The following is a 16,793-nucleotide window of genomic DNA, read 5'->3' on the forward strand; positions in this document are numbered from 1 at the left end:
CTATTATTCAAGTTCTATCTAAGTTTTACTGCAGAAAAGCAAACGTCCTTGAATGTTTTCAATTACTTATTTTTAAACATTGCAACATTTTTGTGATAGAGCATAATATACAAGTAAATAATATCTGAAATTATTGGCAGAATTTAATATTTTCAATACACATGTTTAAACTCTATTATTAATTAGAAATACGAGACCCCAAAGTCACCCAGCCATTTCCCTATCAGTCATTTAAAAAACCTTTTTCATGTCCATACTTGTATAAAATTAAGTACACTTTCTGCCTTTCAAAATATAAAATATTTTCCCTTTAAGACTCAAAAAGACCTTTAACTTATTTTTTATACTCACTCCTTTTTGCGAATAAATTTGTTATAATTCACAGTAATTCAGATAACGTAAAAGTGCAATCTTCAGACATCATTTTTTTCTTGTTATAGGGAGCTCTTTCTAAGCTAAAAAACAAAGCAAAAAAAGACTTTGGTAACTTTAACCATTACTAGAATTATTCTGTACCTAGTTATTACAAGAAATATACATTTTTTATGGACAAATAACATCATGAAAAAAACAAATACCAGTATTTTTGCCCATTTCTTATTCTTGAAACATTGCATAGAAAATTTGAAACCACAAAGTCAGAGTCATAAAATTGTGACAGCAACTTCGCTAGATAATGGAAGAAAGCTTGTATTCTGTGATAAAATACAGAAGCAACATTTAATTTTATGCTCTTTTATTTTTTTAAATCATTATTCAATATTTTCAAAAACAGAGCTATTTATTTACTTTATTCCTTCTTTTTTCTGCCCAGAAAACAAAAACCATAGATACTTTCTATTGCCTTATCAGATGAGAATGTTAAATGTCTAAAACAGTTTTTTGTTATACGAGATCAAAGATTATTTAAATTTTTTAAATTGTTTTTAAATCGGATTTAATATGGAACACCTCTTCAATAGGTAACCCTTACTGACTTTCAGTAAAGCGTAAAACTTCTCTTTGTTTTTCAACAATTAGATAAGTTTTCTATATAAAAGATTACAAACAAAGACCTTTAACATATAAACTGATTTCTAAATTGTTCATTTGATTTAAACAAACTCAGTCATGCAGATAGTCAGTCAACTTTCTATTCACAAAAAATAAGATCAGATTTTTCCTTGTATACCGCAATAAAATTTGAAGGGAAATAACTCAAATGTCCTAATCAATTTACAACAGAGACTTAACTCCCTTCACAATCCCTTTGTTGCAACTTGCATAAATAATGAAGAGACTGGGGTAAATATATAGCATGGATGCAAGTTCAATCATTCTAAATAATACCTTTAATAGAAAAGAAAATAACCTCTCACATCTGCAAATTCATCTTCTTCTCACAGCATAGAAAGTCATATCACAAATTAAGACAATGGCAGCTTTGCACCTCCACCAAGGAAACTAATTCCTGGGGCCCCTATGCATGTACTTTGATAGAAAATCAACTTTTGGAAAATGAATAACCTGTTGCATACCAGTTGGACAACACTTGACACATGAAAGAAAACAAACCTACCATGACCATTATCAAAACAACACGGAAAGACTCCTGTAAATCTGAAGTCAAGCACTTTCCAAAATTTGAATGTTCCTGATTTTCATAACAGTTTCACATTATCAATGTGGCATGTTACACTGAACCACTGTTTGCACAGTTGATGTCTGCCATTTATAACCAATTAATGACAGAAATCAGTTAATAGCAGTCTATCAAAAATATAGTTCAGTATAGCTGAGTGGACATGCCTAGCTTTTGTTGAAATTATTTTAATGGCAGTCTTCTGACTGGCTATGAACACTTTTTAGCCATTTACGGAGGTCACCAAGTTTCCAGTACATGTTATACTAAACTTGTTTTAAACACAGACATAAGCAGAACTACATATAATTTGCATTATGTGTAAGGCGACATACAACCCTTCATGAAATCCTACATGTGGTTAATATCTTTTATATTTAGAAGGTATATAAACTTGTGCAATTTTTGAAAAGATGTTTAAGTCTTAAAACTGATTATCAAACTGATCATAAATCTTGTGCCTACAAAACAGTACATGCCACTATTATTAATAGAGAATAAAAAGTCTCATCCATCACTGATTTTTGACGAAAGCTCACAGCTAGGGTCAGCCCCCTATACCCAAGAATTTTATGGACTTTTTCCTACTTCAAGGAACTTGGGTTGAACACCCCACCTGTTGATTCATAGACCTGCACTTTACCTACTAAGCTCTCTGGACAGGCTTTCTAAAAGAAAAGCATATAAATGAACCACGTTTTGGCTAAAACGCTACCACACGCCAGTCTGCTTACCTTTTTATCTCCACCCCCAGGCTGGTGTTTCACCTTGTCCATAGATCCAACTTTAGGTTTAGCCGTATTTGAGAAGTCTACTTTTTCATCCAGAATCTGTAAAATACAAGCACAATTTTACAGTCTTTGCAGACATGAGTGATTTTTCATTGCTTATTATTAAGTCATTTTTGACATTGCAAATAATGAATTCACATATTGCAAAGAAAAATTCACATACTGTAAGTAAGGAGTAAGCTTAATGCAAATAATTCATGTATTGCAAGTAATTAAGTCACATGTTGTTAGTAATAAATCGACATGCTGCAAGTAATAAATTCATGATGCAAGTAATATACTCATGTGTTGCAAGTAATTAAACCATACACTGCAAGTAATAAATTCATATATTGCAAGAAATGAATCAACATGTTGCAAGAAATAAATTCATATGCTGCAAGTCATAAATTAAATTCAAATGCTGCAAGTAATAAATTAATATGTTGGCTGCAATTAATAATTTCCCATGACTTTTGTAACAATATTGAAAGCAATATATTCAAGTAGAGCCTGTGACAAAAACACACACTGCAAAAGCTTTACAAAACTTTTTTACTTTCAAACTGCTAAATAAATATCAGATGATGGAACTGCAATCAAGAATATATGAGCCGTGCCATGAGAAAACCAACATAGTGGGTTTGCGACCAGCATGGATCCAGACCAGCCTGCGCATCCGCTTAGTCTGGTCAGGATCCATGCTGTTCGCTAACAGTTTCTGTAATTGCAATAGGCTTTGAAAGCAAACAGCATGGATCCTGACCAGACTGCGCGGATGCGCAGCCTGGTCTGGATCCATGCTGGTCGCAAACCCACTACGTTGGTTTTCTCATGGCGCGGCTCATATTTTAATTTACCAGACTCTTCTGGGGAATAACTTAATGTGTTTAACGAAGAGATAAAACATTTTAATAGTTTTAACATTCAACCTTCATGTATCTTCAAATGAAACAGATCTACAGAAGCAGGCTGTAAATTTCTGCTCCTTGTAAATGTAAAACATGCTGGTCTGTAAACTGTTTTCTGTACTGCAAATAGCATTGTCAACTTTGCTTAACCAGTCACCTCTATAAAGCAGCCAACCTGAATGCAGCAGTTTATCTATACATAATTTGTTGTTGTTTTTTTGTTGGGTTTAAACATTGCACTGACACAGTTATAGGTCATATGACGAGTTCCCCACTTCGATGGTGACAGAAGACGTCAAGTGCCCATCCCTGCATTATTTCATCATGGGCTGGTACCTTGGTAGAACCAACGATTTTCTGTAAGCCAGCTGTATGGCTTTCTCACATGAAGATTTCAACGTCATGAGTGAGGCTCCAACCCATATCAATGAAGGGCTGGTGATTTGAAGTCAGCAACCTTTAACCACTTGGCCATGGAGTGACATAGCTATGCTGAACACTTACATCAGACTTCCTCTGCACTCTCTTATTGGTATCATACAAATTAACTAACAAGAAATGCTAGATTTCTTAGAAAAGGAAAGAGAGAACAGTGAAAAACATGGAGGATATTTGTTTGTTTCTGTGTAAGATCAAAAGTATTTTTGACCGAGTGAGCATCAGGTGTAATATTTTCATGAGTGACGTTAAAATCTGGTGTACACAAAAGATATTTCTTTCGATCTTACATGAAAAACAAACAAATTTTCTTTTTACTTCTGGTCTTTATCAAATATTACACCAGTTTTACCAGTGCAATGTCACAAGTAATGGGCAAAATCATATGCAAAATTGTGATATCTCAATGTTAATAATGGTAAAATGTTAAATAATTCTTTGAGATTTTTAGGTTTCCTTTGTATTTTAATACGGTAGAGTGCATATCTTTATTTTGTGAGTACTCGTATAATATCTTCAATTATGTATACTTTGGAAAGAATTTTCCATTATCTTAATTCTTATTTTTTCATGTAGTTCTGTGAAAATTATAAAATGAAAAACCACCATTTGAAACAGTTAATTATCAAACAGTGAAAGTTGCAAATATAATCCACTATTATATTTCAATACACTACTGATAAAATAAAATGAAGAAGTGTATCAATCAAAATACAAAATTTACAAATACACAACATAATTGATGAAACACAAAAAACTCTTCTACTGAACAGTATAATTCTTTGGAGTAAGAAAAAAGACGTGCAATGTTCAACTTCATAACAGAATTGTAAATGGTGGAACATTAATCATTAAGCAAATGTAGGAAAAGTAAAAGTTTCAAGTCTCAGATTGCAAATTTTTGAAAAAATGAGCAGTTTTAATCATTCAAGTGAAATTTTTGAAACATTTCATACTGCAGTTTGTGTTAAAGTCAAGTATTGACTGAGTTTCTTTCTTTAGTTTGTGTTAAAGTCAAGTTTCATTATGTGTTTCACACTGCATTTTAAGTCAAGTGTTTTATATGTGTTTCACACTGCAGTAAAGTCTAGTTTTATATGTGTTTCACACTGCAGTATATGTCAAGTTATATATGTGTTTCACACTGCATTTTAAGTCAAGCGTTTTATATGTGTTTCACACTGCAGTTATGTCATGTTATATATGTGTTTCACACTGCATTTTAAGTCAAATTGTATGTGTTTCACACTGCAGTATATGTCAAGCTATATATGTGTGTTTCACACTGCAGTTAAGTCAAGTTATGTATGTGTGTGTCATAATGCAGTTTACTCGTATGTAAAGTTTTAAATGTGTTTCGCATTGCAGTTCAAGTTAAGTTATATATGTACTGCACACTGCAGTCTATGTCATGTCATATATGTGTTTCACACTGCAGTTTAAGTCAAGTTATATATGTGTTTCACACTGCATTTTAAGTCAAGCGTTTTATATGTGTTTCACACTGCAGTTATGTCATGTTATATATGTGTTTCACCCTGCAGTTTAAGTCAAGTTATATATGTGTGTTTAACACGGCAGTTTAATTCAGGTGTTATATGTGCTTCACACTACAGTTTAAGTCAAGTTATATATGTGTTTCAAACTGCAGTTTATGTCATGTTATATAATTATGTGTTTCACACTGCAGTTTAAGTCAAGTTATATATATGTGTTTAACACTGCAGTTTAAGTCAAGTGTTATATGTGCTTCACACTACAGTTTAAGTCAAGTTATATATGTGTTTCAAACTGCAGTTAAGTCAAGTTATGTATGTGTGTGTCATAATGCAGTTTACTCGTATGTAAAGTTTTAAATGTGTTTCGCATTGCAGTTCAAGTTAAGTTATATATGTACTGCACACTGCAGTCTATGTCATGTCATATATGTGTTTCACACTGCAGTTTAAGTCAAGTTATATATGTGTTTCACACTGCATTTTAAGTCAAGCGTTTTATATGTGTTTCACACTGCAGTTATGTCATGTTATATATGTGTTTCACACTGCATTTTAAGTCAAATTGTATGTGTTTTACACTGCAGTATATGTCAAGCTATATATGTGTGTTTCACACTGCAGTTAAGTCAAGTTATGTATGTGTGTGTCATAATGCAGTTTACTTGTATGTAAAGTTTTAAATGTGTTTCGCATTGCAGTTCAAGTTAAGTTATATATGTACTGCACACTGCAGTCTATGTCATGTCATATATGTGTTTCACACTGCAGTTTAAGTCAAGTTATATATGTGTTTCACACTGCATTTTAAGTCAAGCGTTTTACATGTGTTTCACACTGCAGTTATGTCATGTTATATATGTGTTTCACCCTGCAGTTTAAGTCAAGTTATATATGTGTGTTTAACACGGCAGTTTAATTCAGGTGTTATATGTGCTTCACACTACAGTTTAAGTCAAGTTATATATGTGTTTCAAACTGCAGTTTATGTCATGTTATATAATTATGTGTTTCACACTGCAGTTTAAGTCAAGTTATATATATGTGTTTAACACTGCAGTTTAAGTCAAGTGTTATATGTGCTTCACACTACAGTTTAAGTCAAGTTATATATGTGTTTCAAACTGCAGTTTATGTCATGTTTTATATGTGTTTCACACTGCAGTTTAATTCAAGTTATATATGTGTGTTTAACACGGCAGTTTAATTCAGGTGTTATATGTGCTTCACACAACAGTTTATGTCAAGTTATATATGTGTTTCAAACTGCAGTTTATGTCATGTTTTATATGTGTTTCAAACTGCAGTTTATGTCAAGTGTTAGATGTGCTTCACACTACAGTTTAAGTCAAGTTATATATGTGTTTCAAACTGCAGTTTAAGTCAACTTATATACGTGTTTCACACTGAACTTTCTGCACACTGCAGTTCAAGCACTGAAATCTCACATGAATGTTTCCACCACTAGGTTGGTAATGAACATTCTGCATGGATTGCACTTTCGACTTGGTATGCCAGTGTATTTTGGCATGTTGAATTATCTACAGAAATAATCAAATGACTGATATTTTACTTTACCAACCAATGTTTATAAAGTGAATATTTTGTTTATCTCCCTGTTCAAAGCTTTGATGCATTTAGTAAAAAAAAATTGACGGCAATGCACACATTTCTAAGCAACTGTTCAAAACACCATTCTGTGTTTTTTTTTGTAAGATTGAAATAATTTTTCCTTTCAATGGATTTTTATAAGAACTTCAATGTCTTTAACAATGAATTTCTCTACTTATATAATACAGTAAATGTTACTATAACAAACAACAAACTATGATCACATCCCTAAATAGGGGAAGAAAAAAAAGTTCCACTAATATAAAATATATATCACCACAAAAAATAACTCTTTAAATAAATATCAGACACTAATTAAAGGTATCAAAGAAGATTCAAGAAAAATAGATACCAATAAGAACAATATAAATCGTTATTTCCATTATAAACTGTGTACGAGTCTGCAATTCATGGAGTGTTCTACACTGCAAGTGTACATGTTGCTAAAAATGACTGATTTTGTTGTGCAAAAACATCAAAACATGCATAATTTTTTCTAATAATAATGTTTGTGCCATCTATTTATGTAGTCTTTATGGAAATATCTGGAAACTTTATTTATAATAATCAGATACCTTATTTACTGGCTGGTTTCAAGACTTTACAATTATATAGCATTACTAAGGCAAACAATGAATCTATATTTTGTTGTTGTCTTTCTGTTGAGTTTAAAGCTGGGTTTTTTTCAACAGTATTTCAGGAAAATTCTGCTAATATTAGATTCTTTACCAGTAATAACCTATTCTCCACATGTAACTAACAACTTGCCTACATGAAACAGAGGAACATGATATATAACCTTAGATATATTGTCTTTAGGTCAAGACACAATAGCAATAATTTGAAAATTTTCATAAATCAAACTTAAAGGTAAGTTTGAAATATACTTTTTAAATTAAAAAATTTGTAAAGTGTTAAAATATCTAAACACCCAACCATGTGTACTAATTTTATTGGGCTATGCCCTCACGAAAGTATTCTCTTTGCATTTTTTAGATATATCAAAACATGGTCCTGCTAAATATCATTTCTTAAATTAAAGTCAATTATTATGACGACATAATCTTTTTGGTACTTTTTAGCCATAAAATCCGTCTTCCTGTTCTAACTAGAAAGCTTGTCTATTTTGCCTAAAATGCATTTTTTGGCCTAACCCAACCACTGTTTATACTTTCAAATAAATTACTAATAAACATTCATAGTACAAAAAAATAAGAAAAAGCTGTCATCTAAAAAACTAAGACAGAGGTGACTAAAAACAACACTGATTTTAATATTTTCTGTTTTTACTTTCACTTGTCCTCCACCCGGGACATGATCTGCGTTAACTAGAGACTCGACTTTAGATGCCGCAATCCATACAGGCTTTTCATCTATAATCTGACAAAATTAATCATTTCAATATTATAGGCTGTTTGAATTAAAAACATAACATACAAATTTATATAACTGAAAAATTAGCTGCAAAAATTTGTCTAAATAATTTCAAACTACACCACTGGTCAAAATTTCTTAATCTTATGGGCATCTATTAACAACTTTAGTTCAAACTGATTTATTGGGGCCAAGTTATGAAAAAGCTTCGCAGCTTATTTTCATCACTTTGGACTCCATGCCAATGTAAAAACCAGTCTGGGTGTCTCATGAAGAGGTCTGCAGCCACGGCCACAGAGAGGTTCAAACCCGCTGGCTCCTGGATGAGAGGCCAATACATTAACCTCTAGACAAGTGCAAACTGAGACAGGCATGTTATACTCCAGAGAAACAGGAAATTCTCATTCAACTTATTTTCCTACCAGTCAGGGTAGATACTTCTGTGGCATACAAATCATCAATTTACTGTCACAAAGCTAATTTGAATATTCACAATGGTGAATCACAAAGTATCAATTTTGTAAAAGCCCAGATTTTTACTTTTAACAAATGTCCACAAGACAGCATGCACCACTATTCAACAATTTCTTTAAGTCATACAAGGGCCATAACTTGGAAAGAGGGGCAACAATTTTTTTGCTGATAATTTTTGTGTGTTTTCATTAAAGAATACATATATATTGTTGTAGAGGTGCAGGGCAATTAGACAAAGACATTTAGAAATGGCATCAAAATTTTGCAATTAGAAACATAAAGGAAACAGTGATTCGATCAAATTAAATCAAAACGTCATTTTTTTTTAAATATAGCTGTGATATATAGCTAATAAACAAGAGATCTAAAAGCCAGCATGAAAAGATACCAACAGAAACAGATTTATGGTTGTTACGATGTAAAATATCATATTTGTTCATGCTCAAATCATTAGTAAGATACCTAAACTGAAAAAATGTTCTATACATATCAGTCTTGAAAATATACAGAATACAACAACTCCTTGCAAAGAGTAATTCTGTAGACACTGTTTAATGTAAAAAAAAAAAAAATTAAAAAATTGTGTAACAAATAAGGTTAACTATATCAGTGTGAGGATAAGAATGAATTTTCAATATTGTGACTGCAGGGAGAAACAATCGTGAAAACTCAAACCTACTTTTACACTACCGCCACCCGGCACATGCTCGGCATTTTCTAATGATTTCACTTTTGACGAGGTTTCCCACTTTAGCTTTTCGCTATGAATCTGTTGTGGAAAAAAGAGAGACAAAAAAACAAATATAGCTTTTCCATACGCTCTTGTAATCTAGCTAAACGTAAAAATTCTATGAAATACAATATGTTAATAATTTAATACTGAAGATTTGGTAATTTTCTTCTTATTTTTATTTCGCCATAATAATTATGTTAGATAACAGATGTATTCATGTTGCTAAAAATTCACATTTTGAAGTTGTTTACATTTTGGGAGGGAATGCTTTTTAATATTCATGAGTTTTGAGTTTGCATATCGCTCACTCAGCTCATGAATATTAATGAATTAAAACCTTTGCAAATATTACCCAATCTACAGTATTAATTTATGCTGTAATGTTATGAATGGGGAAAATTATGATGAGGTTTATGAATGACGATAAGGAATATGTAAGAAAGATAGGCAAAAATCAAGATGTCTGAAGAAGAATATGAGAAACTTGTTTGGGTACAAGTTTTAAAAGTTTCATGATAGTGAAGACCTATTTATTTATGACAGTCAAGACCTATGTAAAGAGACAATGATCAGCAAAGACAACAGTATGATGATGACATGTGAAAACACCAATTACATCAGTATTTGACAGTTTGTCCAGCGGCACTCCTCTTTGAGGTCTAGATGCATGAAGTACCTGTGGTACATTTCAGGTGATTCCAGATGAATATTCCCAGCAGTCTGACCACTGGGCCAGCATCAAGGCAAGGTTTATTAACAACCTCAGTAGCAAATGTATCTCTGAACAAGAGCACCGCCTTGCGGGTGCTGACGCTCATCTGATTTTTTTTGTATAATAGAAATATTGTCCTACCCATGATTTTCTAAGTCTAAAAAGGGCCATCACTCTTGCAAAAAGCAGGATAGAGTTATTTTTCTTGATGTACAGTGTCCACTTATGATGGTGAAAAACTGTTGCAAGTTTTAAAGCAATAGCTTTGATAGTTTATGAGAAAAGTTGACTTAAACATAATATTCAACCAAGAAAATGATTTTTCTAAGTCCAAAAGGGGCAATAATTATTGCAAAAAGCAGGATGGAGTTATGTTGCTTGCTGTACAGGGTCAGCTTATGATGGTGAACAAGAGTTGCAAGTTTTAAAGCAATAGCTTTGATAGTTTAAGAGAAAAAGTTGACCTAAACATAAAACTTAACCAAGAAATCTGATATTTTCTAAGTCCAAAAGGGGCCATAAATCTTGCAAAAAGCAGGATGGAGTTATGTTTCTTGCTGTACAGGGTCAGCTTATGATGGTGAACAAGTGTTGCAAGTTTTAAAGGAATAGCTTTGATAGTTTAGGATAAAAGCTGACCTAAACATAAAACTTAACCAAGAAAACTGATTTTCTAAGTCCAAAAGGGGCAATAATTCTTGCAAAAAGCAAGATGGAGTTATGTTTCTTGGTGTACAGGGTCTGCTTATGATGGTGAACAAGTATTCCAAGTTTCAAAGCAAAAGCTTTGACAGTTTAGGAGAAAAGTTGACCTAAACATAAAACTTAACCAAGAAATCTGATATTTTCTAAGTACAAAAGGGGCCATAAATCTTGCAAAAAGCAAGATGGAGTTATGATTCTTGCTATACAGGGTCAACTTATGATGGTGAACAAGTATTCCAAGTTTCAAAGCAATAGCTTTGATAGTTTAGGAGAGAAGCTGACCTAAACATAAAACTTAACCAGGCAATGCCAATGCAGACGCCGACGCCGACGCCGACAACCGCTCAAGTGATGACAATAACTCATCATTTTTTTTCAAAAAATCAGATGAGCTAACATGAGCACCGCCTTGCAGGTGCTGACGCTCATCTGATTTTTTTTGTATAATAGAAATATTGTCCTACCCATGATTTTCTAAGTCTAAAAAGGGCCATCATTCTTGCAAAAAGCAGGATAGAGTTATGTTTCTTGATGTTCAGTGTCCACTTATGATGGTGAAAAACTGTTGCAAGTTTTAAAGCAATAGCTTTGATAGTTTATGAGAAAAGTTGACTTAAACATAATACTCAACCAAGAAAATGATTTTCTAAGTCCAAAAGGGGCAATAATTATTGCAAAAAGCAGGATGGAGTTATGTTGCTTGCTGTACAGGGTCAGCTTATGATGGTCAACAAGTGTTGCAAGTTTCAAAGCAATAGCTTTGATAGTTTAAGAGAAAAAGTTGACCTAAACATAAAACTTAACCAAGAAATCTGATATTTTCTAAGTCCAAAAGGGGCCATAAATCTTGCAAAAAGCAGGATGGAGTTATGTTTCTTGCTGTACAGGGTCAACTTATGATGGTGAACAAGTGTTGCAAGTTTTAAAGCAATAGCTTTGATAGTTTAGGATAAAAGCTGACCTAAACATAAAACTTAACCAAGAAAAATGATTTTCTAAGTCCAAAAGGGGCAATAAATCTTGCAAAAAGCAGGATGGAGTTATGTTTCTTGATGTACAGGGTCTGCTTATGATGGTGAACAAGTATTCCAAGTTTCAAAGCAATAGCTTTGATAGTTTAGGAGAAAAGTTGACCTAAACATAAAACTTAACCAAGAAATCTGATATTTTCTAAGTACAAAAGGGGCCATAAATCTTGCAAAAAGCAAGATGGAGTTATGTTTCTTGCTATACAGGGTCAGCTTATGATGGTGAACAAGTATTCCAAGTTTCAAAGCAATAGCTTTGATAGTTTAGGAGAAAAGCTGACCTAAACATAAAACTTAACCAGGCAACGCCGACGCCGACGCCAACGCCGACAACCGCTCAAGTGATGACAATAACTCATCATTTTTTTTCAAAAAATCAGATGAGCTAAAAATGACTGCTACAAGGCATAGAATTACAGCCAGACCTGTGTAAGCAAGGTCTAACTGGTTCTAAAAACCACCAGTTTCATATCTGGTTTGCAGTGTATTTTTTACCTGTGAATAACAACCACCTAGAAATGCAACTTTTTGGCTTCCAAAGCATATTTTTTCCAAACAAGTTCCAATGTAATTTAAAGAAGCCACATCTCCTTTGGATGACATACCAAAATAAGAATAACAACTGAAGAAATGGAAGGACAATGAAGTCCCTATATAAAATGATCATGAAGGACCACAAAAGCCCAAAATGAAAAGGAAGGACAAAAAAGTCTCTAAATGATTATGGAGGAGCATAAGGGTCCTAAATATCCATGAAGGACCACAAAGGCCTTAAATGACAAGGAAGGACAACGAAGTATTCAAATGACTAAAAAGGCCCTAAATGTTCAGAAAGGACCGTAAAGCCCAAAATGACAAGGAAGGATAAACAAAGTTCCCAAATGACTAGGACTGGCCAGTCCAAAAAGGACTAGAAAGCACCAAAATGACAAATAGCAACAATAGAAGCAGACAATAAGGATGCCGTTTTAATTCTGAGGAAGCATACATATTTATGAACCCAGTCAGAGCATGTTTTTTCATGAAGCCCTCCCCAAATTCAAAAATCTGCGATCTGAAGACTGTTCATTTCTTCTAGCTAGGTAATCTTTTTATCTGATCTCCAGTTTTTGAAAAGATCATACCAAGCAATGCCTGACTGGATTCAGCCATAAGTGCAATGTTAAAGGCAGCAAAAATAAAAAACATACTGTAAAACATGGTAATTTAGTCCAATAAAATCCTATTTAGTTTTTGTTTGTTTTGGGTTTAACGCCGTTTTTCAACAGTATTTCAGTCATGTAACGGCGGGCAGTTAACCTAACCAGTGTTCCTGGATTCTTTACCAGTACAAACCTGTTCTCCGCAAGTAACTGCCAACTTCCCCACATGAATCAGAGGTGGAGGACTAATGATTTCAGACACTATGTCGTTTATCAAATAGTCACGGAGAACATACGCCCCGCCCGAGGATCGAACTCACGACCCTGCGATCCGTAGATCAACGCTCTTACCTACTGAGCTAAGCGGGCGGGCTAAAATCCTTTTTAGACTTTGTCTTATTGTATTATTGTTAAGATAATGAAAGAGTTGAATAAAATATTGAAAGTGTACAAAACTTAAAGAATTAACAGAATTTATACTTCTCATTAACATCCAAAGTTATAAAACTTAGCATGGAGACCAGTCTAAAGACTATAAAAATCTTTCACTGGTTGAAGGTGCAGATGGAAATATCTGGCTCAAGGATAACTGTTTAGCCTTGTTACCACAAATCAGTTACTCGAGAGCCTGATATTTCGATCTTCACCTTCAACTAGTGATAGATTCTTTTTCTTGCATGCCATATTCTTCAACTAATAGAAAAAATATATACAAATGTTTTTTTCTTGTAAGCATAATTTTATTATTGTGGCATATTAATTTAGCATTTATTCTAAATTACAGCAAATGAGTCATCTTACACCCCTGGGTGTAAGACGAGTTTTTCCATCACCTGCAAAACCACGGGGAAGCCCAGTCAGACATGCAAGAAAACAGCATATGATTGGTCGATTTTGAGCTAAAACTAAATGTAACTGACCAATAACAAAGCAGCATTGTTTGAATGGTCTTAAACTTACATTTTAAAACCTTGCTGCAAGATCTTCTAAGAGGAAAGGAATGAATCTAGTCCAAATTTTCAGAGGGAAATCTTAAGGTAATTCATCAATAAATATGACTTTATAACCATGGTTTGCAGTATTTTATGCTAATATCAGCTATCAAAATTACCCTTTTTAGTTTTCAATTTAAGTTATGATGACGGAATAAGAAAAATGCACATAATGTCATGTGAAAAATTAAAATGAAGCTAAACAAGAGCTGTCGGAGGACAGCAACGCTCGACTATTCAACAGCCTTGTCAATTGAATGAATACAAAAGTTGAAAAAGGGGCATAATTTTGTAAAATGCAAAGTAGAGGTATTGAACCTCTGTACTGCATGTCATATCATGACAGTGAACAAGTGTGTGAAGTTTCAATCCTTTCCAATTTGTGGATACTGAGATACCAGCTTACATACAAAAACTTAACAAAAAACTGCTAAGTCAAAGGGGCATAATTTTGTAAAAATGCCAAGTAGAGTTATGGGACCTTCACAGTGCATGTTAGATCATGACAGTGAACAAGTGTGTGAAGTTCCAATCCATTCCAATTAGTGGATACTGAGATATCAGATTACATACAAAAATTTAACCAAAAACTGCTAAGTCGAAAAAGGGGCATAATTTTGAAAAAAAAGAGAGTAGATTTATGGGACTTGCTTAGTGCATGTCAGATCATGATAGTGAACAAGTATGTGAAGTTTCAATCCATTCCCATTAGTAAGTACTGAGATACCAGCTTACATACAAAACCTTAACCAAAAATTTCTAAGTCGAGAAAGGGGCATAATTTTGTAAATAAGTTAAATAGAGTTATGGAACCTGTGCAATGTAGATCAGTTCATCACAGTGAATAAGTGTGTGAAGTTTCAATCCATTCCCACAAGTGGTTACTGAGTTACCAGCTTACATACAAAACCTTAACCAAAAATTTCTAAGTCGAAAAAGGGGCATAATTTTGTAAAAAAGCAAAATAGAGTTATGGAACCTGTGCAATGTAAGTCAGTTTGTCACAGTGAATAAGTGTGTGAAGTTTCAATCCATTCCCACAAGTGGTTACTGAGATACCAGCTTACATACAAAACCTTAACCAAAATCGGGACGCGGACGCGGACGCGGACGCCGACGCGGACGCCGACGCATGGGCGAGTGCAATAGCTCACTATTCTATGAATAGTCGAGCTAAAAATGATTCTAATGCCACTTTTTGAAGAGCATAAACTGTTTCCCTTGGTAGCCACATCTACGGTCATTGTCTGTGTAACCCGATATGAGTCCATAGGACACTGCAGCCCCCACTAAAAAGTCTTGCTGACACTGTGTGGTCATAAGTTATTTGTTTGTGCAAATTAAGTGAACTTTCAAATAACCTATGGGTAAACACAAAAAGGAACTGAATTTATTTTTTTTAATTTGGGGCATGTTTAAAGCCCAACTTAAACCCAAGAGGCAAAGCTTTACATGCTGAACAACATTTCTATAAAGTTTCATGGCTCCAGGTCAATTTTTTTAGATACCATAAAACAAACTAAAGCTTTTCATACATATTTTTGAATAAATGAAGGGCCATAACTCTGGTATAACTGATTACAATATCAAATAAAATCCTAGGTACACAACTTAACATGCTGAATAATAATTCTATATTTGATGACTCTACAGAAAAGACTTTGAGATATGTACAGAGTCTTTCCTATAGCCGGATGAAAAGCATGTACACAAAGGCGAATCATATTAGCAATCTAACCCATCCTACCCTCTCTAAAATTTTGGGGGCCATTATAAAAGCAATTATTATATTCCAGTCTATTCCTTTCTCTGTTCCACTTATATTTTGATCATGACCGTAAAAATGCCTGCCAGTTTGCAATCCATCTAAGCATAACAATATTTTTAAATCTGCAATAAATATTAATATCATAACTAATATGTTAGCAGACAGCTTGGGAACATATACTGATGATGCTATCAAATAAGCAAAGGAACGAAATTATCAAAAGATTATAAGCATAGGAGGCTAACTCTTGTCTGCACTGCATCTTGCACATCTTGTACCATAAACGAAAACCTACCTTAATATCACCACCACCAGGTTTATGTTTCACTTTGTCCATTGACCCAACCTTCGGTCGAGCCGTTTCTTTAAACTCTAACTTCTGTGTTTCTATCTGGAATACATAAATGTGCAGTTTAGAAACCATCTGTTTCATTTCAAGTTTGTAAAGTAACACCTGTTAAGATCAATCTTAAAGAACCATAACCCGAAAATGATTTCTTCTAATCATAGGGACTCATTACACGGCCAAGTTACTAACTTACTCTATTATTTATAAGGAACCATAACCTGGCCAAATTATTAACATTTTCCAATATTCATAAGGATCCATAACCTGGCCAACTTATTAACATTTTCCAATACTCATGGGAAACCATAATCTGGCCAGCATTAATTTTCAACCATAACCAGTCCAAGTTATTCAAATTTTCCAATATTCATAAGGATCCATAACCTGTCCAACTTATTAACATTTTCCAATACTCATGGGAAACCATAATCTAGCAGCATAATAACATTTACCAATACTCATATGGAACCATAACCTGACCAAGTTATTAACATTTTCCAATATTCAAATGGAACTATACCCGGTCCAAGTTATTAGCATTTCCAAGTATTCATACAGAAAAATAACCTGGCCAATTTATCATAAGAAACCATAACCTGACTTACTTATTAGCTTGGTCCAAGCCATTACCTGGCTTTGCTGTAAACAAATAACTGTGGGCTTACAACA

At 33.5% G+C, this 16,793-nt stretch overlaps 1 protein-coding gene across 20 annotated transcripts in view; it reads right to left on the reverse strand.

Moving 5' to 3' along the window:
* Positions 1 to 2,274: 2,274 nt before the first annotated feature.
* The window catches only part of LOC123559425 (microtubule-associated protein tau-like), an 85,997-nt gene continuing 71,478 nt past the window's right edge, over positions 2,275 to 16,793 (reverse strand). For 17 of the 20 annotated variants that reach the window (XM_053552691.1, XM_053552689.1, XM_053552703.1 and 14 more), the window contains 4 exons: positions 16,071 to 16,166; positions 9,375 to 9,464; positions 6,685 to 6,777; positions 2,275 to 2,451 (listed from right to left, as the gene is read on the reverse strand). In XM_053552691.1, the coding sequence (XP_053408666.1) occupies positions 2,290 to 2,451; positions 6,685 to 6,777; positions 9,375 to 9,464; positions 16,071 to 16,166 (441 nt within the window). In that variant the 3' untranslated portion in view covers positions 2,275 to 2,289. Of the gene's footprint in view, positions 2,452 to 6,684; positions 6,778 to 8,137; positions 8,228 to 9,374; positions 9,465 to 16,070; positions 16,167 to 16,793 lie in introns of all 20 variants that reach the window. The other 3 variants (XM_053552701.1, XM_053552704.1, XM_053552708.1) reach the window with 3 other exon arrangements.

The sequence above is a fragment of the Mercenaria mercenaria genome, chromosome 10, assembly GCF_021730395.1.
Source record: "Mercenaria mercenaria strain notata chromosome 10, MADL_Memer_1, whole genome shotgun sequence".
Taxonomy (NCBI): domain Eukaryota; kingdom Metazoa; phylum Mollusca; class Bivalvia; order Venerida; family Veneridae; genus Mercenaria; species Mercenaria mercenaria.